The sequence below is a fragment of the Amphiura filiformis genome, chromosome 2 (assembly GCF_039555335.1).
Source record: "Amphiura filiformis chromosome 2, Afil_fr2py, whole genome shotgun sequence".
NCBI lineage: Eukaryota > Metazoa > Echinodermata > Ophiuroidea > Amphilepidida > Amphiuridae > Amphiura > Amphiura filiformis.
In genome coordinates, this window is record NC_092629.1 from 76,221,226 (window position 1) to 76,249,017 (window position 27,792).

At 36.7% G+C, this 27,792-nt stretch overlaps 1 protein-coding gene across 1 annotated transcript in view; it reads left to right on the forward strand.

Moving 5' to 3' along the window:
• The first annotated feature begins 3,082 nt into the window (after positions 1 to 3,082).
• Positions 3,083 to 27,792, forward strand: part of LOC140146631 (uncharacterized) — a 129,248-nt gene continuing 104,538 nt past the window's right edge. Inside the window, exon 1 of the mRNA XM_072168502.1 lies at positions 3,083 to 3,306. Within this exon, the coding sequence (XP_072024603.1) occupies positions 3,192 to 3,306 (115 nt within the window). The 5' untranslated portion in view covers positions 3,083 to 3,191. The remainder of the gene's footprint in view (positions 3,307 to 27,792) is intronic.

A 27,792-nucleotide genomic window follows, 5' to 3' on the forward strand; every position in this document is an offset into this window, starting at 1 on the left:
TATGCTATCTAGGCCTACTACTGATGAGGGCGTGGATGACATACTTGGTATGCTATCTACTGCTGATGAGGGTGTGGATGACATACTTGGTATGCTATCTACTACTGATGAGGGTGTGGATGACATACTTGGTATGCTATCTACTACTGATGAGGGCGTGGATGACATACTTGGTATGCTATCTACTGCTGATGAGGGTGTGGATGACATACTTGGTATGCTATCTACTACTGATGAGGGTGTGGATGACATACTTGGTATGCTATCTACTACTGATGAGGGCGTGGATGACATACTTGGTATGCTATCTACTACTGATGAGGGTGTGGATGACATACTTGGTATGCTATCTACTACTGATGAGGGTGTGGATGACATACTTGGTGTGCTATCTACTACTGATGAGGGTGTGGATGACATACTTGGTATGCTATCTACTACTGATGAGGGTGTGGATGACATACTTGGTATGCTATCTAGGCCTACTACTGATGAGGGCGTGGATGACATACTTGGTATGCTATCTACTGCTGATGAGGGTGTGGATGACATACTTGGTATGCTATCTACTACTGATGAGGGTGTGGATGACATACTTGGTATGCTATCTACTACTGATGAGGGCGTGGATGACATACTTGGTATGCTATCTACTGCTGATGAGGGTGTGGATGACATACTTGGTATGCTATCTACTACTGATGAGGGTGTGGATGACATACTTGGTATGCTATCTACTACTGATGAGGGCGTGGATGACATACTTGGTATGCTATCTACTGCTGATGAGGGTGTGGATGACATACTTGGTATGCTATCTACTACTGATGAGGGTGTGGATGACATACTTGGTATGCTATCTACTACTGATGAGGGCGTGGATGACATACTTGGTATGCTATCTACTACTGATGAGGGTGTGGATGACATACTTGGTATGCTATCTACTACTGATGAGGGTGTGGATGACATACTTGGTGTGCTATCTACTGCTGATGAGGGTGTGGATGACATAGGCCTACTTTGTATGTTATACTGTTGATAACAGTGGCGTAGCCAGGATTTTGGAACCGGGGGGCACAACTTATAGGCCTAAATGTACCGACGGAAATATTTTTTGCATGGTTTGAAAAAGTGAAGAGCAAAAAAAAAAAAAAAAAGAAAAAAAAAAAAAGATAATACGCGGTACCAACATGAAAACATAAAACTTTTATGTTTAATTCAATTTAATTCACAATTTTTCATATTTTTTACAATTCTCCCTTTTTCTGTCACCCTGGATAAAAAACAGTCTATTGTCAACCCAATTTTTTTTTCACCAACGCCTTCCGTCTACCAACGACCTTACATGATCCGACGGCCATGACGCACCCCCCCCCCACTGGCTATACGTCACTAGTTGATAATGGAGTAGATGACATACGGTACTAGTTTGGCACACCTAGTAGGACCCTAAATTATTTTGCCCACTGCCCACAAAAATGTGGGCACCATATAATTATTATCATTAATCTAGTACCATGGTGCATCTCTTGAAATCAACTTGCATTTTGAAAGTGATGTTGAATAATGAAAGTGATGTAGCTTTTCTTAGATCCGCCAATGTTTTCACCATGTTTGTAACTTCGGCGTTATGAATAAATATCACACAGTACACAATGGTATAGGATGGGCGCCTAGTTGCCGAGAGAAGATGATATTCTTGAGTCGCTATCTACTGCTGATCAGGGTGTGGGTGACATACATGGTTTACTATCTATACTGCATGCTGATAATGATAAAAATGGCTTTGTTTGCTTTGCTGATGAGCCTGAGAGGGTGCCGATGCAACAAGTTTGAGCCGCTATTCTGAAACTACGCCAGGTACCCCTTAGACTCTAGAGGGACCTTCCTATCATTAGACCGTAGGCCTAGGGCCTAATTGGAGGGGGAGGGGGGGGGCTATTTTGATATAGTGAGAGGAAAGAAAAAAAGGTGTAACTTAGAACCTTTTTGTCCCGTCGCCCTCTATAAACATGATAAAGAAAATTGCAACTTTTCTGCTACAATTTTACGTAAAATTTGTTGATTCCTCCCCCCTCCACTTGTCCCCCCCCCCCTCCTCGAAAAATTTGCTGGTGCCGCCACGCCGAGTAGGCCCCTATCATTAAATGATTACATTTAAAAAAATCTTGACAAGTACCGTACCGTAGCCAGTTTTGGGAAGGAGGGGAATACACTCCGTGACAAATTAGGTTTGTGTGCTATTTTGAACAGTTAAAGCCTTAATGTACGATTTCCGTCAAATTTTAATTTTGTTATTCTTTATTCAAAATGTTGAAATAATATTAGTAATAACTGCCGGGAAGGGCTGCTGTCCATTTTAAGTTGAAATAACAAGCTAAAGTGAAAGAAACCCCACTGGTTATTTAACATGCAGTTCTATGACATAGGGCCTATTATCATAATTTTTAAATTAGCCTATGATAATTATGTCGAACTTTGCTCTGTTGACCTACAAAGACAACAAATTTGGCCGATTCCATTTAGGTGAAAGTTGGGACATGTGTAAACATTACAAATAGGCCTATGCAAAAAAATCAGGTTTGAAAAAAAAATGAACCAATTTCATATTATATAAGATCGTACATTATGGCCTTAAGCAAAAAAGAAAAAAAAAGAAAAAAAAGAAAGAAAAAAAAGAAGAAGAAAAAAAAGTGGTTCGCTTGTTCAATTTTTCTTTTTAATTTAAATGCCGGCAGGATATTTTTAAATGGGGGCGCATTCCACCACCCGCACATACCCTCCCCCCCCCCGGCTTCTGCCTTCTTGGACAGGATTTGTGCGCCCGCCCCATACAGACTTGCCCCCTACTAGAAAAGTCCCCAACTTCAATGAGAGTTGTCAACAGCCTCCTGCTTCCCCCTTCTCCTTCAGCCGAGCACAAAATAGCTCGAAATGCCGCCAATGAAAATTAAAAGGCAGAGGAAAACAGTACAAAAACGTTCAACATAATGTGAATAATCGAATAATTGAATATCGGATCATCTCCTGATGAAGTAATTTGGGGAAAAACTATATCGCCCAACACTAAATTTTAATGAATTGTCATTTTCCTTTCGGCTGAAGAAAAGATGGCGCATGTGTTTTAGACCAAAAACAAGCAAGTTTACTACGCATCAACGAAGTGTTTTTATGAAAATTATATCAGGATGTCTGGGCGTGTAAAACAACGTTCATCAGCCAATACGGCCGACTCGTCGTCATTGTCTGTAAATGAGAGGATTTTGAAGGAGTGTCATTCTTTGTATATCGATGAAGAGAGAGGTAAGGGACCGATCGTTATTTACGGCAGGGGGGAATGGGTGTTTTGGCAAAAATATCGACAAAAAATGTCGCGTTCCCCCCTCGCGTCCGCTCAAAATTTTCGCGTTCCCCCTTGTTTTCCCAATTTTCTCCATTTAAAATTTAACAATCCCCCTCCTGGTTCAACTAAAATTTCAGGTTCCCCCCTCAAGACAACACAAAAATTTTGTGTTCCCCCTAAATTTACCCATTCCCCCCTGCCATAAATAACGATCGCTCCCTAAGCTTAAAAACTCAAATGTTGACGTGTCGTGTATGCGTGTTGTTTTGCAATGAAAACAAACTGCAGTGTTGCAATAACTGTACACGTTGACAAATGACAGTTGCCCTACTGTGTGACTGTTTGAAACGTGCTGATATCAGTGATATTATTGTAACAATATATACCATGAAAAAAAATGATGAAGCGAGACTCTTGACTCTGTCTCTGACTCTGTCATTGTTGAAATAGTACATCATCAATTGTTGAATTGTGTTAAATTCTGTAATGCAGTGAATGTTTTTTTTATCCATGCTCGTCCCAGCACCTCAAAAATGGACCCTAAATGGCGTAATCAGTGTAGAAAAATTTCACCCCTTATTGGCATAAGGCTCTGAAATTCGGTGTTAGAAACTAAAATGGACCCCTAAATGGCGTAAACTCTAAAACAAACCCATGGAAATTGAAAAAAGATACCCTAAACGTAAACGTCGAAACTTTACCTGATATAAAAGCACCCTTTTTTCTAAAAACGTTGACGCCGCCACAAGGCCAAAAATCGACCCTTTTTCGACGTTTTTGGGGACGAGCATGCGTACCACTTTGGTAAGCGAGTGACCCCCCGGGGTCGCTTGCCACAGCGGCAAGCAGCAGGAAAGTATGCTGGAGGCTTAGCCTTTAGGACAGCGTTCAAGCTTTGACTTGCATTTGGCGGACAGAATGGTGGAAACTTAAAGTGAAAGATATCCTACTTAAAAAAAGGAACATTTTCTACCTGGGTGAAATTTTGCGTAGAAACTGAATATGACATAATAAAAAATGCATAAATCATCAACTTGAAAATTTTCCCCATAGCACTGTACAGGCATATTTCTGCCCAAAACCCTCAAATTTGAGCTGAAAATTTCTGTTAAAAAATAAGTCCTTCAAAATGGAGATACTTAGGGCCTAAACAAAAAACATGTTGCTCTAGAGAAAGGTATTGGTAAGAGCAACATGTTCTTTGTTTAGCCTTATACCTCCCAGTTTTGAAGGACTTATTTTTTTAACAAAATCCATTACTTTTTTCACACCCTCAAAATTCTTAGGGGTAGGGGTAGCATATTGCAAGTTACTTTCTTTTCTGTAAATCTAACTTACTTATTTGCTATATCACCATTTAGCTATTGAAATACAGAGCAAAAAGACACTTAAAACATCCCTATAGCTCATACCATTGTGGAGATATGGCCTTTTAAATTCGAAAATGAGGCGAATATTATACTTTTTTCCAAATCAATTGTCACCCGAACCTTTGAGTTTCTACCTCTGCTACGAAAATAAAGAAATAGATGGATCCCATTCAATGCTTCTAAATCTAATATCATAATTGTACCCTTGTTACACACAAGTTTAGCATAGAAAATTAGGCACTATTTGATAGTTTTCATGTTCATACACTCACAGGAAATTAGCAAGTCAAAATTTTTGTCACCCCAAAACGGCCATTTTCAGCCAAAAAAAAAACAAAAAATGAATTTTTCTCAAAATCAGTGAAAAATAAGGGGTTTTAAGTGCCAAAATCTGAAAATATGTGACATTTTACCCCTAGAAACATTGGATTATTCAAGAATGTTGACTGTTTTCACCCCTAAATACTTTTTTCACACTTTGTCCGCCAAACGTAAGTCAAAGCTTGAATGCTGTCTTAGCATGTTATGTTTACGGTAATAAAGAACACATCTTGTCAAAGTCAAAGATTGACTTTCGTCAAAAATGTTCAGCCAGCATTAAACAAAATTACAAAACAGGCTCAAAACCTGGGGCTCAAAACAGTCTCATGTGAAAGGTCCATAACCCGATCGACAGCATCATCCCCGATTTTTTTCATTGTTGATGAGGTTTTGGTATCACATAATAGATACTATTTTTCTCATTACTATCCTGAAATTTGGCGCTCCAAGTCGATGTATTTCTGGAGAAATCATGAATCACCAGCGTTCGAAATTTTGGTTGTCCGGTTGCCCGGGACAACTAAAAAAGTTGCCGGACAACCAAAAATACTGATTCGGTTGTCCGGCGGACAACCATAAATCTAGCCAAAAGTCACATTTGTAGCCTACGGACAACCAAAAAATTAGACGGACAACCAGAAATTGTAATCTGGTTGTCCGTGGGACAACCATTTATTTTTCCTAAATTCGAACACTGTGAATCACAGCGGTTTTTACAGGTATACCAGTTTGTAAACAATGGTAAATACTTTGGATTTCTGGGAGGGAATTATGAACGAAATATCAGTCACCGCAACAGCTACTTTGGTTTCGCGTCATACACATTCTGTGAAAAAAGCGAACCACACTAACTGCTGAGGAGACGGTGCGCCGTATATAGTTATGAAAGCGGCAGCATTAAGCGTGGTGTGCTAAATAGCTCAATTGACTAGCTGCGTTTGTTTTTACCGAGAGGTACCCGGTTCAAAACCCGGTCTCGGAAGGTTTTTTTTCCTCTCCATTTTACCCAAACTTTTTTATATTCATTTGAAATGTACATATTGCAAGGGGAAATATATTTTGTTTCCTTTTTTTTTTTTTTTTTACGAAAAAAAAACCATTTTCCGTTCAATACGGGCCGGGCATTGTACAGCATGTCAGCATTCGTCATTGCCTGCCCAGAATGCAATTCACGTATACCAAGGTATTGGATTGCAAATTTGGTTATTTATTCACATTTACGCTGAAAATGCTCTCGTTTTTTTCACAAAGCAGCATAAAGGAGGCGATATTTGATATTATTATGTAATTTTAAAGACAATCCATATCCCAAACCAATAGGGTTACCCCCCTTTAATTCGATAATTCAGAACAGTGCATTGTGGGTAAAATTCTGGACGTGAAACAGGATATAAATTATACAATTGATCCTCCCATATAGATAGACGACTGAGGGAATGAACTTTAACTGATCGGAAATTCTTGTGCTTAAATTTTTCACAAGTTCATTGGTACTTCCAAGGTACATGTAGGTTCAAACTATCTTTGTTTGGATTCAGTTAGACTGTTAGTCAGTCAGACCCAACAATAAGTTTGGAAAAAAAATCGGAAAAAGTTCTTTTAAAAACTTGTACAAAGTTTGTCACCATTGAAATACTGTGTGAGCCCGGCCACAATATTCCCCAGATTTTTACCCACGATGTAGGCCTACTCTGCACATGCTGAATTAACAAACTTCCTTATAAATATATGGAACTGCTATTAATTAATCCCTCTAAAATTCCATGTGCGATTCTCATGTCACAAAACTAGATCATATTTGGGTCAAGTTAAGTAAAGACAACATAATGATTCCTTTTGCTAATGTCGACTATCTTTTTACTTTTTAAAATTATCTATTCTAGACATAGATAAAATATGTAAATTTTGTTTGGGCAAATTTGGCTGATTAGCAAATGGTTTGCCTTTTGTACCAGTACCTACAAAATAAGCACTTGTCGTATATCTTTTCTTTAAAATCATAATGGTATATGGATTCCTCATGCAATTTTGTAAATAGGCGGGGACATGTAATTATTTTACAGTAAAGTCTCAGTCTAGATGTACTTAGTTCTAAACTTTAAAAAATCAGAATTCAACGTCGATGATGTCACACTCAACACCCCTGAACTTTACCAGGGCTACTAATTGTGAATTTGAAATTTGTGTCACATCCCTGGTAAGGTGGTATAAAATTAATGTTTTGGTTCTCATCCCCTCCCTCCTCAATTTCTGGGATTTGTCAGATTAAATTGTTTTATTTATTTATATTTTCAAAAAATTATTAGAGAACATCAATCACTTCCAAGAATTTACTCTAGAGGGTTCATTTCTCAGAATCTCACATTTAAAAAAAAAGAAAGAAAAATGGCTTCCTCCTTTCCTCAAGCACTGTTGGAAAAGATTGAAAACTTCCAACAATGCTAATTTTACATCTTTTGGGAAAAAAAACTCCCTCTCTTATCAATTCAAGAAAATCCACTGGACAAGAACCAAAGCATTCATTTTATACGGCCTAATGTTCAGGGGTGTTGAGTTTGACATCATCGACTTGCGTTGAATTCTTCTGATTTTTTTTACACCCATTGGATTTTGTGTACACGTAGTAAAGTAAAGTTAACTTTGTTTTGTTATGGTTATGCGTCATGAATATGAAAAGGTGGTGGTGTTACATTTGTTCATTTTTTCAAAACATTTTGTCACAGATCTTAGAAATTGATAGGAATTAGGGCTTATTTTGGTCTTATTTGTAAATCTTTGGGAAAATAGTTTTATTTGATGACTAAAAATTATTTTGTGTGCAACATTTTTGTGTGTGATCATACAGCTGTGTGGACCTTTGATATTTGAGAAAAATGTTTTGACCAAGGTGGTCAGGTTTGCTCAGAAATTGCTGGGAGACAAAGTATAATGAATTGAAAATGCCCTTTACAAACAGTTTTCCAATTGCTGCAGATTTTGTTGCATAAGCATGGGTATACACAGCACCATATAGCATTGTGGCCAAAGTAATAAATAAAGGTATTTTGACAGTATTGGATGGGCGGTTAATAATATCACATTTTGCTTGTTGTAAAGTCTCTGGGTGGGCGTTATAGGGGCATCGATACGGTACTAATAATGCCACAATAATAATAATAATAGTCTAGTATTGTCTCAAATCTTGAGAAGATTTTGATTTTTAATAATAATCCGATGTGGAATGCATTTTCCCGCTCTTTTTCCCCCATTCGGCTAATGCTCAGTATATTAAAGCTTGAGAAAATGAAAGTAAAGATACTTGGAGCTTTCAAAACTTACGTTCTTAAACACGAAATGAAATGCACATGCATTTTACTTACATGTTTACTAAATAAATGCTTTTAAACTATGTACATGTACCAGTACCAACATTTGGGAAATACCACCTCACCCCACAAAAAAAAAATTAAAAAACCAATTTTTTTAAATTGACCATTTTCTTTGCTCAGACAATATACGGATATCTGCGAAACGAATGCACGTTGTAGCTTTTAAGTTTTAGACATACTTTTTTTTTCCTTTTGGCCTAAATAAACAGATATTGCTAGGACAGAAAGGATATCTTCCCCTTCCCAGAATCCTTTGCAACATAATGCATCACCTCATTGCATCAAATTACACTCCTATTACTTTGTACAGGTTCCCGTTTCCCTTAAGTTGTTTTCATGATGAGAATAAACTGGCTAAACGTGGGGCGGTTGTCAAAAAATAAACATAGTTTGCAAAATCTGGATGTGGTCTGTTCACTGAGGTACTTTTTGTCATTATAAAATATCGACCCATGTTGCAAAAGATAGCAAATCAGTACAGAAAATTGAAATAGAAGAAATGTATTGTGGGAAGAGAAAAATATCGTCTCTAGGGCTAGGACATTCCACAATTATTTGCAGTTTTGTAATTGCCTTTATCTGTTGCATAGAATAAATAATAAACACTTGACTTTGACAAGTTCAAAGTTAAACAATTTTTATAACAAAAAAAAAATTGGCATAGTGACAGATCGGATGTAAACTTTGGACTTGATTGATATTTGATAATGCCATCTTCAAATGAGGCAGGCCTCAAAATACTTATTTTATTTCGGAGGCTACTTGTGACAAAAATCGCCCCTGTAATTCAGCTTTCAGTGATATTTTCAGGATTTGGGGGCAAAATACCTATTATTTTCCACTTACAGCATGTATTTTGAGCCTCAAGCATTAAAATTGATTTTTTTTTCAGGAGCTAATTTCTATTTTACTGTAATTAAATTTGTAGTGACTATTTGGGGATTTTCGGGAGAAAATCGCCCTTAGCCATCATCCATTTTGAGCCCTGGCAAGGCTGGCATTTTACCTAATTTTTTCATAAGGGGCGTTTATTAGAGTTTAATTTACATAATTATGTTATAAGGGTCCTGAGACGTTTTAGTAGCTTTTCTGATGTAGATAATGTATTGCAAGTTTACACCGGACTTGCAGTCCTCCAGCTATTTCACTGAACCGACGTCTATCCAGGCCTGGAAATAAGTCGGTCTGAACCAGGAGCCAAACATTTGGAAAAGCGGCTCCTGGTCCTGTAATTTTCTAGTGAACCAGGAGCCATTTTTAAAGAGCCAGGAGTCATTTTTCTTAAACTTAGTATCAAAATGCTTATTTTTGTTATTTCTACAGCTTTCGATGCTCACCTGAGACTTTTAGATCCATGTTATTTGTTATAACTTATTATATTATTAATTATTGTCACAAGTTAACAAATAACAAGTTATACAATGAATGTTATTATATCTGAACAGACCAGTTGAGTCTTATTTTATTATTTTATTTTATTTTATTTTATTTTATTTTATTTTATTTTATTATTTTATTTTATTTTATTTTATTTTATTTTATTTTATTTTATTTTATTTTATTTTATTTTATTTTATTTTATTTTATTCATTTTTTTTTTTAAATTAATTAATTTTTTTTTTTTATTCAATTTGGCCTTTTATTTCATGATTTTAGGAAAATTGTTAATATCTAGAAACACTGTCGCCAAAATTCAAGATGGCCGCCTTCATGTTTAGTGATCGTGGTGATCACCTAACCTGAAAACAAGGCAAAATACTGCCAAAATTATGAGCCCTGAAGGCAAATATCAAGGAAAATTGGTGAAATGTTAGGTAAAAGATAAGATTTGGCACTGCATTTTGTTGAAAATACATTGGAAATGGCCAATATTTTGAGCGGAAATGAACTTGCCTGACGAAGTTTTACTGGGCCATTTCCTGAGCACTGATACCGGGCGCAAAATACCGATTTTCTCTGGCGCCTGGGCGTGTAATTTTGGTTGGATCCAGGCGTTAAAACTCAGTAACCGTGGGGTAAAAATCGCTCGGCGCCTGCTTGTTTCCAGGCTTGCGTCTATCAGTCACTTCAACATTAATGGTACCCTTTAGCAAATTGAAATACCCTGGGTGGGCGCTTATTGGAGTATGGGTGCTTATTGGAACAAATACAGTATTCTGTGATATATTGGCAGCAAAATGAAACTTTTATATACAACTGATATTAAGGAGAGAAAAATCAGTTTGAATAAAATCTTTGTTTTCAAAAAAATAGTGCCAAAAACCCTGTAGTAATTCAATGGGATTTTGAGATGACAAAAAATTGCGTACGTCAAAAACGCCTTTTGGGAACAAATTAAAACTTGGCAAGTAAGGTTTCCCCGTATCATTTTCAAGTAGTTCTGTGCATGACACCATAGCCGATAAAACCACCTTAAAGAACTGTGCCCTGATGTTGTTGATCATAATGCATGTGCAAACAGTAGTCTGGGATACATGATGTGTAACTTGAGGGCAGTATTATGTGTGTGCTTGCATTGAAATGGAAAGGGATGGTCAGTCATGATGTAATGTTATCTTGCTTAGAAGCTCTTAGATGTTCACAATGAGAAATATCTGCAATGAAAAATTCAACTGCTAAGATAAAAACACCAATGTATCTTAGTGTACATTGTATCTCTGTTTTAACAACCAATTCAATTGACCCAATTCATTTTTTGTTTTCAAAAATTACATAGACTTGTTTGATAATGATAACATTTTGTTTGTTCCAATGTCACCTTCTGTAAATGGTTTTGTTGTGTGTTGGTGTGGGGGCATCTTCCAAAAATATTGTGCTTTAGTAACACTAGGATCTACAACATGCTCATCTTTCAGGGCACATTTCTTTAACCCCTACACATTTGTACATTCATTGAATGACCTTTGAAAATTTGGGTACAAAAACTCATACTCTGCAACTTGAGGTCAAATTTTGCACAATGGTTGTTTAATTGAGGTTATCGAACTATGCCATTGGGATGAGGTTATTGTGGTCCATAGTGTACAGAATAATGTAAGTTTATAGAATAATAGGAGCAAGGGCAGGATCGGAGTATTTGAAAAGATTTGTCCAAAATATGATGCGATGTTTTAAAAGCATGTGGGATTTGCATCTTCTTTTAGGGTCATTATACAGACTTTGATTTTTCAGTAGCCTATTAGAAGCTTGCATGGCTGTGATATCGCAGCGTGATATGAAAAAAATTCAAGTCACTTGGACAAATTTTTTTACACCGAGCTTGTAAAAACCTGGCTCTAAAGGTTTAAGTTTTAAAAGCATCGCAGCATTGCATTGCGCTGCGGTGTGGAGTCTGAATCTGACTTACAGAGCAGTTCTTCTGGGGTGAACCAGACCTGCCTGGTTATCAAATTAATCAGTGACAAGGTTACCTCTGAATTTGACAGGTGCTAATTGATGTTTTTGCATCAATTAGCACCAGTCAAATTCATAGATAACCTTGTCACTGATTATATTGATAACCAGGCAAGTTTGGTTCACCCCAGATTAAGGCTCTCACCAATTCCCGGGTACCCGAGTTCCCGCCCGTTCATGGCCTACCCGGGTCCGAATTCACGGGTCAAAGTACCCGAAAAAAAAAATTAAAAAAAACAAAAACTTTAGAGAACCACTTGACCTATTCTGAAGTGCTAGGATCACTTACAGGTAATTTGAAAAAAAATTACGAAAAAATTACAGTTTGTTAACCTTGCTATACAAACCACAAACTAATATTTACCTCTTCATATATTACATATTATAAATGCATGGAAAACCAATGCATTTATAATATGTGATAGATGAAGAGGTAAACATAAGTTTGTGGTTTACATATTAAGAATAACAAACTGTAATTTTTTCGTAATTTTTTTCAATTTTTTTTTTTCAAATTAACTGTGAATGATCCTAATGATCTTAGCATTTCAGAATAGGTCCAGTGGTTCTCCAAAGTCGCCGAAAACTTTGGAAAAAAAAAATTTAAAAAAAGAAGATGACCTGCTCTGGTGGGGCTTCCTTTAAAACACATTTTGAATACCATACCGGTATTTATAATTTAATTAATTGAATGGCTTTGAGTGCAAATGTGATGCTGACCAGCGAATTGTGAGCGCACGCACATCATCTGAGCATACAATATTTTTTAACTAGTCAAATATTGTAGTCATCAGGGCACCACAGATGTGTTTCAATATCTGTGAGGGGACTTTGAAGAAGTTATGCAATTAGTGGATTTATTGTCCTGTACCACTCCAAAGGCTGATATAAATAGTAATCTACAATATTGTAGGATTTTTGGTGTTGCAAAATTCAATAAAGGTCAAGTCCAGGTCATCTAGTAAATCTTTCAGTTTTTGTGGTGTCCAAAATCAAGGTTAATTGGTGGTCAAAATGCATGTAATTTTCTAATCACCATGAGGCTAGAAGGTCCCTAAAGGCATTAATAATCTCTTGTGAGCGCAGGGAGCAGGAAAATTTGCATATTAAAGCGTTTCCGTACTGTTTTCCTAAGCCTTTTTAGAGCGTTTTATTTAAAAGGCGCCCCATGAATTCCAAAATCGCTTGTCTCCCCTCTCTGCTGGCCAAAAATTGCTTGCCCCCCCTTTTGGCTCGCCAAAAATTTCTTGCCCCCCCCCCCCATTTTACCCTCACCCCAGAGCTCATAATTATTGCACAGTCCCTTTGTCTGAAGGTTCGCTAGTCCGAACACGTAATTTACCATTCGCTAGTCCGGATTCTGAAAAAGGTTCTCTAGTCCGAAGATCGGGTTCTCGAGTCCGAGGGTTCACTAGTCCAATATTTATAAGGTTCTCTAGTCGGAATATAGAATAAGGCACGCGAACCCTAACCCTAAACCCTAACCCTAACACTAACCCTTATTCTATATTCGGATTAGTGATCTTAATTTGGTTTTCGGACTAGGGACCAGTCGGACTAGAGAACCCAGAACCTTTGGACTAGCAACCCTTTGGACTAGAGATAAATCACAGCCCTATTGTCCTTTACCATAGGCCTTCAAACACATGCCTTTACCCCGGGCCTTTACTGGGTAAACTCTGATTTTCCCTATTGTTTTTTTTAAACAATGTGGTTTAAGATTTTGTTTAAATAGGTAAAATGCATTGGTTTTAAGAAAATTGCATTTGTTAGTTCTCAAAAAATAATTTGATTGTCATAGTCATAGTGGAAAACAATTGTTTTCCTATTCTAATTAGCAGACCATTCAGTCCCTGGCGGAGTTTACACTTCGGTCACATGGTCAGCTAGCAGCAGACGTGACCAGGCAAGGCCAGTGCACTGGTCAAGTGTTGGTCAACTGGTCAGTTTTAGCCTGCTAGCCAGTCAGCTCATGGCCAGCCTTGATGAGGGTTTATAAGCATTTAAATAACATGTTCATTATACTGTGATTTGATGACATAAAACATGGAAGTTAAGAGATAAATAAGCAATGTAGTTGATTAGGTGTTGATAGGGTTGCCAGAGTATTTCAAACTCAGCATCAACTATGTCATGGAGGTGGCTGGCAAGCACAAAAGTAGCCCAATTTCCGGTTAAAGGATGTGGCGGGTAGTGCAGAAATAGTTCAATTTCCAGTGAAAGGAGGCGGCTGATAGTGTAGAAGTAGCCCAATTTCCTGTCCAAGGAGGTGGCGGGCAATGCAGAAGTAGCCCAATTTCCGGTTTCCAATCAAAAGAGGCGTCTGGTAGTGCAAAAGTAGCCCAATATCCAGTAAAAGGAGGCAGCTGGTAGTGCAGAAGCAGCCCAATAATCAATGATAAGGCACTCAAGCTGATAATTATTATTTGGGTTATTTTACTGATATCAGGTAAGAAAGCACCCAATTGTGTGTTTTTGAAACACTCTCACAGCATGCACCAGTTGTATAGCCAATATAGTAGACTTCTTTATGAAGTTACATGTAGTTTAGATGAATTAGGGGTTCATTCATATATTTTCATGACTACGTTTCGTCATTGTGTACATCATTCGCGCCTGGCGTAAATAGCTCGCGAGCATACGTGCATATATCCTACTCGCGGGCGTCCATCGGTTCTAGCGCGGCTTGTTTACGACCGGAAAGCCGGGAATAAACATTGTTTATGCCCGCCTATCGACCAATCACACATGGTCATGTTTTTTAACCTGGGACCCAATAAAAGGTGGGGTTGTAACATTTTCACCCCACAATACGACTTTGTATGCATGTATTTTCACAATACTCTGTAAGAGAGACTTGATCATGGGCTCATTGGAAAGCTTAGTTATTTAGCTTTAAATATCAGAAGGAAAAATTAAAAAATGTTTCTGCTAATTGCTACAGTTCATTAAGTGTAATTAGTCAGGGGTGGGGGATGTGGTAGAGGAGGATGTGGTAGAGGAGGAGGAGGAGTATTCTACATACTGGGTCCAGTAATTACTTAAATATTATTTGTTGTATGCAATGTATAACTGTACAATTCCTTGTTGTTGTATAATTAAGTATGTTTTGCTCATTATAATTAAGAAAATGGTTAATTAATGATAATTAATGAGGTTTTAATTACAGATTCAACAAAACGCAAATTGCGCAAATTGTAGGCTTTCTGACTGTAAAACATCTTCACAATAGGCCTACATGCAGTTTTCCTCAAAAGATTATGGTACATTTGATGTTTTATTTAAGTCAATGAAAATACTTTTCATTTTATACTTTGTATTAATTACCAAGTGTCTATCGTCTGTGATATGTTACCTACATGTATATCTTCTGATCACTTATATTTATTTTGAGCCACCCTGAATCACTTGGGGTATTACATGTTATACATGCATGACAATTATCAAATTTGTTTTAAACATTCTTTTATAAAATGCATTAATGCAGCAGCAGAAATAGTGTGTATTACTGCATTACAGTACCAAGAAGAAAATTACATTCCCAATTCAGCATTTGAGACACCCTATATGCAAAATACATGCAACATGCATATAAAACTATGTGATAATTGTGTAGAAATTATTTACAGGATATCATAATGTGTTTATCCAATCAAAATAAAATTAATAGTCAGTTTTATTTGATTTGCATAACAATTTTATTGAAAAGTGTAGTTTCGAACACTTAAAAAAAGTAGCATTTTTTGAACACCCTGTATTTTTGACATAACATTAATTAAGAAAAATAATTTTGAAATGGCTGGGTGGGTATTGGGTTAAGCTTCATTAGCAATGCACACATTTTTCATGTTTTTGCCTAATGAGTACTGTAGAGGGAAAATACTAAACCATCATTTTCACATTTTTTTGGTTTGTTTCACCCTGTATAATGTTCAGGTCACCCTGTATATTTGACTTAATTTTATACTTTTTAGATTCCTTATACAATATGCTTCCAGGAAATATATACTTTTATATACTTCAATTGTAAAGTTTTTGAGATTCATTGCTTTAAGTGTGAAAAGGTGCCATATTTCTTGAAAATGCACATGTTACACAATTGGGTCCCAGGTTAAAAAACATGACCACATGCTGTTATATAGATTTAGGGGTTCATTCATATGTTTTCATGACTCAACGGTTGTTTATGCCCGAGGGGCCGCTTCCCCGTTCATACATACCAGAACATTTTGTGATTCTTATTTCATCCAAAATAATAACAAAAAATTACAAATATCATTATTAAATATCATGATTTCCCTTCATTTTTCCTACCGGCGATCGCACATCCGGGACACCATAAACGCTGTTTATGCCCGGCTCTCGACCAATTACGCGCGCTGTTACATAGTGTGTATGTATGAAAATGTGATTTAGGCTAACAAGAAGTTTGCCTCAGATGACTGTCAACACTCAGATCTTCTCAAATTTGAATTTTATTGCATTTTGTTCATGTCCCTGGGGGGTCACTCCCATTGTGGCCTGTACACCATCCGCGATAATCAACTTTTGAAAAGCACCCTAAACAAGGATTTAACCCTTGGCTAAAACAATACCCTAAACAGGGATTTTATTCATTGCATCAAATTTCATACCCTAAATTTCATTTCCGCGTATTAGCAATATTGCAATTTTGCTACCCTTTTTCCCAATATTTCATGTTTTTGACACCCTAAACGCGTTACTGCCAGTATTATGCTTACCCACGAAAAACTACCCTTTTACGTGTTTTTCATTATCATGGATGGTGTACAGGCCACAATGGGAGTGACCCCCGGGTTCATGTTCAGAGAACATTTTTTTTTTGTATATATTTATTTTCAGGGGAAAACTGAGTGGATAGTGAACAAGTTGTCTCTTTTTTTCCTCTCTTAAAATTAAAAAAATAAAGAATCAAAAATAGCAAATGTTTACCATTTTAACTCATTGCAAAAGGTCATTCTACCTGGCATTTGAGCCCATCTAATTTTAAAAATTGTGTGTAAAGCAATCTTTTTGTTTTTACCCTGTGTTAAATGTCAAATTGCAAGTCATGTGTGTTGACTTCCACATCATCAAGCCCTATAAATGCCACCACCAAAATGCCATCCAGGCTCTTCCAGATGGAATCCATATACCCCCTATGGCAGACATGACCTTAATCTCCCAGACAGGGAGTGTAAATTTCAAGTGGAGTTACCTTAATTTGTGCCTCCATTTGAAATCTGCGCCCTAAATGTGGAAGATTAAGGTCATGTCTTTGACAGGGGGTGTATGAATTGCAACAGGAATAGCCCATTTCAAACACAGTATCTTAAAAAAACATTAAAAAAATAAATTGCCTCCTAAATAAAAACACAATTATTAACTGAATGTGGTAACTTAAAGGCCCATTCAGTGATTTACTCATCCGGACGATCGTAAAAATCATCAAAATTAAGATTTTGGTACCTTTGTCATTGTCATAGACCCTGTTCACATTAGAAAATGTTCTTCTTTCGACGAACCTCGAACGAAGATTAAAAATTGTTTTTCCCTAATGTGTAAGCACTTTTCTTCCTTCAACGAAGATTAAAATTAAAAAGGTTGTTTCGACGAAGGAATACTTTGTTCGACGAAGCTAATTTTGTAATGTGTACGCTCACTTCGTTCGACGAAGGAAATTGGTCATGTGGCAAGTGACCTTCGCCGGCTTAAATAATAGCCGGGCGTTAATAGCTTCGTTCGAGCTTCGTTCATTTTCATGAAATGTGTACAGTGCAATGTCTTCGTTCGATCTTCGTTCAGCGTAATGTGTACGCATGCTTAATTAGTTAATCAAGATTAACTTATCTTCGTCGAATGAAGAAATCTTTCAATGTGAACAGGGTCATAGATGATTAGATGTGCTAACATAGCCTGCTAGTGGTTCAGCCGAAAGCTGTGTATTTAAGACAAAACAAGACATTTTACATGAATCTGTAATTTATATACTGAAAGTATATAAAATAGCTAAATGTATTTGAATGGGGCTTCAACTTCGTCAATACTGCTGTTTTCTTCGTTTTTTTTCTGAAAAAGTGAGACAATTTTGGAAAAAAAAGGACCCATCCATATACCAAAATTAGCTTAGAAAAAGGGGTCATTGATTTACCAGAAGGCTAAAATTGCTACCCATCTCATCTCTGTATGGTCATTTGTACTGAGTACCCCCCCTGGGTTGTAAGCGGACTTTTTGCAAAAAAAGTTCCACATTTTGGAAGTACTGTACCCCACAAAATAAATTGTGGCTTGGACCTGGCATTTACCTGTGTTCTCATCCGATGTGTTATTACTTCCATATAGTGACTTTTGACATTATAATCGGCCAAGTCTTTTTTCACCCACTTAAAATGTTGTTGGATTATGAAAGAAAGTGGCATGATTTATCCCGCATGCATGCAAATATCATTTAAGACTATCCCCCTGACTTAAAGGAGAATATTCCGATTTCACCAGCTTACCACCCCACAATTTGAATGACCCTTGACCCTACTCCCCAACTCTGTATTTTAATATCAGTATTTCAATCGCTTTTTAATTTAGAGCCAATAAAAAATAATAATAATGAAAATGGCTAATCATTCTGTCTATATATTCAATTTTATCTCACAGAATTTACGCCGGAAACTTACCCAACAAAATAATAGTGTTTCTAAAATTGCCTAACATACCCTCATAATTATAGAACTACTGGTACTTTGCATAAATTGTAGGCCTATATACTAATTTTTAGCTCCTTGTGCTAACAAAACATTAAATGTTATAACTGTTACATGTGGGTGTGCCAAGTTAGTGCTTACTAGTGATGTGAGCTCTATTGTTGGCTATAGTGCGTCTCCTCGCGAGTAACGCCATGTTGGATTTCGCAGTGAATCAGTGCGTTTACGCAGTTACATCACCAGTGTGTGGACAAATTGCCCTTTTATGCATGTGTATACGGCTATATGCCCCGCGAAATTAGGTTAGCGTGCACGATTTGAATCTACCGCTGCGAAATTCAATATGGCGTTATCTCTCAACTTGAGACAAGATACACTATAGCTTGCATTTAGGCCTACACTGTCTGAAAACTGACAAGAGGTGGGAAGTGATGTGTAGGTTGGGATGACTCAAATGCATACTGTGCAAATGCATACTGTGCATACTGTACTCAATAAACAAAATGCCCACCCCTTTAGAAAGTTCTGGAAATCTTAAATTGCCAATACTGTATTTGATCTAATGTATGAACTAAATAAAAATTCCTTCAAAAAAGGAATGGGCACCCAATGAAAGTTTTGATGTGATGTGCTGAAATAGTGTCCTCTGATAAACAAGGCATAAGTATAGAGTGTGCTATATTTTGACAAGATTTAATCAACCAGTCATATTAGCTGATAAGCGCATTCTTGATCTAGGACCAAGAGCTGGAAGCAGTCAAATGATCTCAATTGGTTAATAGGGGGTACTACACCCCTAGCCAATTTTGGCTTATTTTTACATTTTTCTCAAAAATTATAGCGCATTGGTGACAAGTAAGATATGTATATTTAGGGGCAAGGACTACAACTACTGCACTGAAAATTCAGCAACTCAAGACAAGTAGTTATTGATTTATTGATCAAATATTGGTTTTCCCTCATTTTTGACTGTAACTCCATATACTGTTGTCTGTGCTGAAATAAAATTTCCAGTACCCCTATAATATACATATCTTACTTGTCACCAATGCTCTATAATTTTTGAGAAAAATGCAAAAATAGGCACAAAATTGGGCAGTGGTGTAGTACCCCCTGAAAGGAAGAATCCGCAATCACAACATTTTACCTTATGTTAGAAAAATATTTATTAAGCACAATTTTTTTTTGGGGGGGGGCCTCATAATTGATCACTAATCTTATATTATTTAAAAAAAAGGTGTCCATCAGGGCTAGCCTATCTAGTTTTATAGGGTACTCCCATATCTTTTGGGTAAATATACTCTATTGAGTCAGTCAAACCTATTATGACTATTTGCTTAAATGTCTGGTATGTTTGTCCCAGTTTATACACCTATAAAAGACCAAGCCTTCCTAACTTAAACATGCTGTCACACAAAAACTTTTTGTATCAGATTTTTGTTAAGAAAGCAGAGCATAATAATATAGCTGGTATTGCTTTACAATTTGCTACACAATCGTAATTGTTTTTAATTTTTATAGTAGCAACATTTTGTGTTGGAGCCACCTTAATTACAAACTAATTCTAGTAATAGTAGCAACATTTTTCTCAATTTGTATGTATTAAAAAAAAAATCTTGTGAAGTAACTTAAGAACTTCTGATTTCCCCCCAATCATTCGGTAAGAGCTTTAAAAAGTAATTTATTCACAATTCTTGAAAAAAGGGACAGTAAAAAAGGGTCATTGGATGAGAGGGAGTTGAAAAATGGGTCCAAAAAATGTTAGGTGTAGCATTTATATTTCAGGTCAGTTGAGGTATAGCAAACATTTTTTTCTCCTTACCAGTGGGCTATTCCAGTTGAAATCCACACCCCTATGGAAGACATGACTTTAATCTCCCACACAGGGGGTATAGAGTTCAAATGGAGTCACCCATTCAGGTAACCTCATTTGAAATTCACACTCCCTGTGCTTATGTCTTCCATATGGATTTCTACTGGAATAGTCCTTTAATTGATAATATTAATTGATCACGATCATTAAGTTAGGTAGTATTGCTACATGTACTACTAATCATTCATGGAACTCATTGTATACTAAGACACACCTGTGACAAAAGCCAAGATTGAAAGGTTAAGGTGGTACGAAAGGCAAAATCAAGTTGCTCTGATTGAGATTAAAATAGACTTGTTGCAGAGAGATATGCAAAATAATCTTAATTCCAAAATTTGAGCCGTCGGACAAACGGTTTTGAGATATTGCTGTTGAAAGATTCTTTGTATTCTATTGTTTTTGCCAATATATTGATGAAGTTTAATGAGGAAAATTGGCAAAATGTGCTCATTAATATTAATTTTGCCAATATTTTTCCAATATTTTATGAATAAACCTTCATACTACTTTTACCTTTAAAATTTTGACCTGAAACTTTGCCAATGTGTCTCTATGACCTAAACCTTTAACATGTGATTTTCCATATCTAATTTGCATATTTGCATGATTAGTTAGCTTTAAGTATAATGCTAATAAAAAAATCACATGTTAATGTTTTAGGCCATAGAAACCCATTGGCAAAGTTTCATGTCAAAATCATATAAAATAAAAGTAGTATGAAGGTTTATTCATAAGATATTGGTATAATATTGGCAAACATGAATATTCATGAGCACATTATGCCAATTTTCCTCATTAACTTCATCAATATATCGGCAAAAACAATAGAATACAAAGAAACTAAAAACATGTATATCTTGACAACCGTATGTCCGATTTCCTTCAAACAAAAACTATTTTGCTCAGTGTATTTAGCTTAACTTATTCAATCTATTCAAATGGTTCTAAATTCAGTTTCTGTTTTCCAGAAACATCGTTTCGAACCCCCTTAAATAAATTAAAAAATGGGTAGCATATTCCAAAAGTAGGAAAAAACAGCATCCTCATCAGACATTTTTGGATGAGAGGTCACTGTGTTACTATTCTACTTGGATCCACAACATGCTCATCTATCAGGGCACAGTTTTATGACCCCAATACATTTGTACATTCATTGAATGAACTTTGAAAATTTGGGTACTAAAACTCATACTTTGCAACTTGAGGTCAAATTATGCACTATGGTTACTTTATTGAGGTTTAAGTGAAGTATGCCATTGGGATGAGGCTATTGTGGTCTATAGTGATAATGAGCATTGGTTTGTCTTGTGATCTGTTGGCCAGCGTCCAAAATACCAATGGACAGTAAAAAAAGGGGTCATTGGATGAGAGGGAGTTGAAAAATGGTGGTCCGATAATTTATATTTCAGGTCAGTTGAGGTATAGCAAACAATTGTTTCTCCTTACCATAGGCCTATTCCAGTTGACATCCACACCCCCTATGGAAGACATGACTTTAATCTTCCACACAGGGGGGTGTAGAGTTCAAATGCAGTCACCCATTCAGGTAGCCTCATTTGAAATTCACACTCCCTGTGCTTGTCTTCCATATGGATTTCTACTGGAATAGCCCTTTAATTGATAATATTAATTGATCACAATCATTAAGTTGGGTAGTATTGCTAGCTACTCATCATTCATGCATACTAAGACACACCTGTGACAATAGCCAAGATTGAAAAGGTTAAATAAATTAAAAAGTAGTGGTGTATTCCAAAAGTAGGAAAAAACAGCATCGTCATGATAGGTCGGACATTTTTGGATGAGAGGTCATGGTGTTACTATTCTACTTGGATCCACAACATGCTCATCTATCAGGGCACAGTGTTATGACCCCAATACATTTGTACATTCATTGAATGAACTTTGAAAATGTGGGTACTAAAACTCATACTCTGCAACTTGAGGTCAAATTTTGCACTATGGTTGTTTTACAGAGGTTATTGAAGTATGCCATTGGGATGAGGCTATTATGGTATATAGTGATAATGAGCATTGGTTTGTCTTGTGATCTGCTGGCCAGCGTCCAAAATACCGATGGACCAACCTGCTAAGAGAGAAATTTGTAAATTTTGCAGATATTTTATTTTCACAGCCTACACTATTGCTTTGATCTATAAAATGGTCTCATCTTCAGTGACTTAGTTCGTAATATACATTAGATGATGAAAGGTCAAAAGTTGACCTCAAAGAGTGATGAATGGGTTTTTGTACCCAAAGTTTACAAAGCATATTGGGCTCAAAGAACTGTGCACCCTTGCTGATTAATACATTTGAGATCCTAACACATTTTGCTTTAAAAGCCATAATATGATTTCCATCAAATTTTAATTTTGTTATTCTTTACTCAAAATGCTGATATGTAGTATTTACTAATCAATAATTTCTTAATTTGATCAATAAATTACTTTTCAACCATAATGTAGGCCTACAATCTTATAATATGAAATTGGTTAATTTTTTTCAAACCTGGTTTTTGGCATATTTGTATTTTGTTTATCCCGGATGTTTACACATGTTCCAACTTACACCTACATGGAATGGGCCAAATTTGTTGGTGTTTGTCAGGCAAACTGTTCTAGCAATTTTTAAATGTCATAATTCACACATTTAAGTCCCCCATACCTTCATGTTAAAAGGGCAAAATAGCCAGTGTGGTTTCTTTGTCCATTATCTTCTTATTTCATCTTAAAATGCTTTTTTTGAATTCTTGATAATTCTTGATGCTTTTTCAAATACGTTATGAAAATAAAATGTCTTGAAAATACAGTATAAAAACTGCACACCTATATGTACAGTAAGAAGAATATTTTAATCAAATTAAAGTAAGACTTCAACAATTTTCATTGCCGCCAGTAACTCCAATTTTTGACATCATAAGTTACAATTAAAGGCAACAAACTTGACTAGTTTTACACAGCGTTTATTTGCTTGAATTATAGTATTTGTGGGTAACAACAAGTTGCTGTTGCATTATTTGTTGAAAAAAAGTTGGCATGAAATTTGTGGGATGTTTATCAACCTACGTTGCTAGTTATGCACAGCTACTGAAGATTGGCATGTACTATGCACTATACACACAAGCAGCCCACACGCACGTAGAAAAGGCATAGCAATAGTATAATAAGTATTATCATCATCATCGTCATCTTCTTCATCGACAGTGATATCGAAAAGAAGATTCTTCACTCCGTTCAGGTGAGGAAAATTGTTTATTTAGATGAGATTTCGTTTGGTTAAAATAGGGTTCAATTTTGATGATGGATGTACATTTGTGTTGGGCAGTGTCCTCATAGTGTTTTGCTGCGACATGTATGCTATACTGTACATGTGTTTGTTTGTTGTTTTGTGTAATCAAGAAGTGGGCATTAGGCCGCATAAATTAATTTGTTTGGTTCTCGTTCACAGGATTTTTTACAAAATAATGAAGGCGGCGTTTTATTTTGGTGTAGCTAAAATTGAATTTTGCAGTCGTCAGCTACACATCCATTGATTAATTTATGCTCTATGTCAGTCCATGGTATATGGATGGAATAATAATCTTATGTACATGTATGTCCACTGAAGGATATGGTCCAACTGTAGTATTTCTGTTCAAAAGATCTATACAGCGATACAGTTCAGTTGTCAACAACAACACATGTACAAATGAGGGGGCCCTGTATCGGTGTTAGTCATTAGGTTTGCAGGATAAATTTAAAGGTATGCTGCATGTATCTGCATGATATAAAGTCACATATATGCCAAAAAATAGATTTGTCTTATGTCCCTGTGTGCATTAGATTTATGCTGCTCGTTTGCTCATGAAAAATTGCAGTTGAATTTTATTTCTTAAGTGAATAATTACATGCCCTTTACAGAGCAGTATAAGTGACTTGGAAGGCGATGACCCACATCAAAAATAATGAGGGGGTGGGAGGGGTGGTAAATGGGTGGTGAGCAATAATACATATGTTGAATGGTGGTCACTTGATTTTCAGGCAGTGACAACTCTCTAGTCTGAAGTTCCCTAGTCCGAAGGCTCCTTAGTCTGAAGGTTCGCTAGTCCGAACATGTAATTTACGATTCGCTAGTCCGAATTCTGAAAAAGGGTCACTAGTCCAAATAGCGGGTTCTCTAGTCCGAATATAGAATAAGGCTTGTTAACCCTAACCATAAAACCTAACCATAAACCCTAACCCTAACCATACACCTTAACCTAAACCCTAACCCTAACACTAACCCCTATTCTATATTTGGACTAGAGAAACTTCGGGCTAGAGTACCGTTGGACTAGCGACCCTTCGGACTAGAGAGAAGTCATATTTCAGGCTACCCACAGCAGTCAGTGTTAATGCCGTAATTAAACAAAGTTGGTTGATTGGTTGAACCAAATACAACTCTCGTTGATGTCCAGAAATTTAGAATTTTCACAACAGATATATATAAAAATGTCTATAAAAATAAAACAGAAAAAAGCATATGAAATAAGCATAAACATTTGTAACCTTTAACAAAATGAGGAAGTATATGTTTTCAGAAATGACAGGTCAAAGAGCCATATTTTAATTGTTCAGTGCCAGAAGTTTGTAAGTGCAATAGCTGCCAAGTGTATACATGTATAGATGAGTACAGTATACTGTGTGTAAATGGCCAAATGTTCACAGGGCAGCTATTGCACTTAGTCCACTTCTGCCACTGAGAAGTCGATATTTTGTGTTTGTTTTGTGTGACAACAATAGTAACAAATAATAGATAAATTGCAAATTTTTGCATGACCTATATTGTTATTGTACTCTATTGTTACTAAATATTGTTGGAAATCATAAGCAGAGCAGTTAAAAATAAGTCCGGGGCCCTGGGGGGGGGGGGAGAAAAATTCAGGGTTTGCCAATATCGACCTGGCAGTGCTTGGCTTGCAAACAGTTCACCGCTTTAACATTTACCCTAACACCGGACACTGGTTTTTGCTATCGGAAGTTAAAGAAGACACAAAAAAAGAGAGAAGATGAACAAAGAAGTCACTTGGTACCACCAGGATTTGAAACTTAGACCCCTCCCATGATGCCAAGCACACGATCACCCATGGGTAGCCACAGGGATTTCACTGGCCCGGCCACTTAGCACTTAGGGTGATTGCGTCATGGCATCACATAGGATTCATGCATGCACAGGTATATCCTTGTGGTATTTTGTGGTATTTTCGGGTGTTAGGGTTAACACCCTATAAATGAATATGTTCATAGAATTTTAATTTAGCAGATTAGAGCAAGTTTGGAGCAAATGATTAGAAATAAAAGAAAATGTTGGATGCAGTACAAGCTGTTACATCAGCAAGTCTGTTATATCTTACTCTTCCCAAAATGCAGCACTTCCATTTCAATCCTCTGCACTGATTTTCTCTGCAGTGCAATTACGGCACAGTGTCATCGCCCCGATATCTTCATGGCAGAAATCGCCATGGTAGGTTGAATCCACAGCCACGCATGGCCATTTTGTTCTGACTTGTTTAATGATGCATAATGAGCCGAGGGACATCCGACTAAGGCTACTGACAATAGCCTGGTAACTGACGTGTCTCTGTGTGAGTGAGCATGTAGGCCTATACGCCATGAAGAGGTCATCTGCTTTTAGACTGCCTCCACAAGTGAGTACAGCTAGCCTTTGCTGCGCCATATAAAATCAAAATTTTTGTCAGTTTTTGAGTTCAAGACACAAGCTAATGACTATCATATCCGTTCAACACATACATTCAAGTACAAGGAAATAAATATGGCTTCTTTAGAATTAAAAATTACGGAGATATTCATCATTTTCACGTACCGGTATCCAAAGATTTATCGTCTGAATATCAAATCGTGCATAGCACATTCACGTGTATCGATCCCGGTATTGATTTCAATATCTCGCTGTACCAAGTAATTATTAGCCAGGCGATGTCAGTGTGTACAGGTTTATGGTGACCAAAGGTAACCACAGATATGAACAGAGCACATCAAGAGCTTCAAAATTATGTTTATTAATTTCATGTCTATCAAGTCGAATCATGCTGGAGCCAGGCTATTCTCAGCATGATCATTTGATGAACTGAGGATTATGTATCATATCATGTTGCAAAGGATTCTGGGAAGAGTAAGATATATGTTCTATCAGGGATTGTCTCATATCCATGGCTCTATGGTGTGTTATACTCAATCAGCATGTGTGTTTCATATGCAAAGGGTTGTGAGTCGGCATATCATATTGGGGGGGTGATAATACCTCAATGTGTACCCAACATTGGACCAAAATGACATAAGGGCTGCTACAGACTTTCAAGTGGACACAGAATATTTGATGCAACATGTCTTCATTATTCAATCTAGTCCCATTCTATTTCCAGTAATGTTTAACTTCTAGCAAATATTTCATGACGTAAAATCAATAATGAATTCTACCAAACATTCGACAGTCGTTTAATATTAAAAATTAATTGAAATAAGATTGAGTAATGAATAGGCCTACTCGTTGACCGAATATTCTGTGTCAAAAATTGGGAGTCTGTATTATAATCATGATATGGCCCTTCAGGATCTCAAACAACCTCAACTGTCAGGTGTGCTTGTTCCCAATGAATGTGTTTGTTCATTGATGACCATGATGACTGTTGTATGTTTTTGCATAGACCATATGGTCTATGGTTTTTGGCAGGGGTTTTGAAAATTCCAAAAGCATGGTTGTGTGTCCTCACAAGGACACATTCTGTCTGGCATGGTAGGCTGTCAAGCATGTTTGGGTTTAGTGTGCCACCTTAGAGACCCCAGAGGGCTATTATGTATTAGTCCATGGTTTATTTTAGGAAAATTTAACAACGGGCAAATTTGAAGACTGGAGTACAGTCTACTTTAAATCATTAGTGCCTATCTTTCTCAACTTTCCTGCTATAAAAGTATGAGCATGGCATTATCACATCAAAGATAAATCCAGTATCTTTGATCGGATGTTCCAATCCAGCTGGACGTGAAAGATTCTTTACAGACCTTTTTTAGGCCATCTTTTATGTCTCAAAGCCCCTGCGCATTAGTAAATGTGCCCTCTTTTTGTGTGTTATTCCTGCTGGATATTTTTGAGTATTTTTATAAAGTTCAGTTTAACGTTCAAGCATTTCTGAAGGTCATGTTTGAACCCCTTCAGTTCATTGGTCCCCCTCCCCTCACCACAAGGTATGGGCATCAATCCGGGTGTCCCCCCCCCCCCACATTTCAAGCCATACGGTATTGCGGTATTGGCGCATATGCCACAAGGATACATTTTTGTACCTCACCACAATGATACCTGAATTGATGTAGACTGGGGTTAAGTCTAATGTGACATTACAAGGACAGTGTCTGTCTGGTGTTGATGAGGGGTTTATCTTTGATAGCAT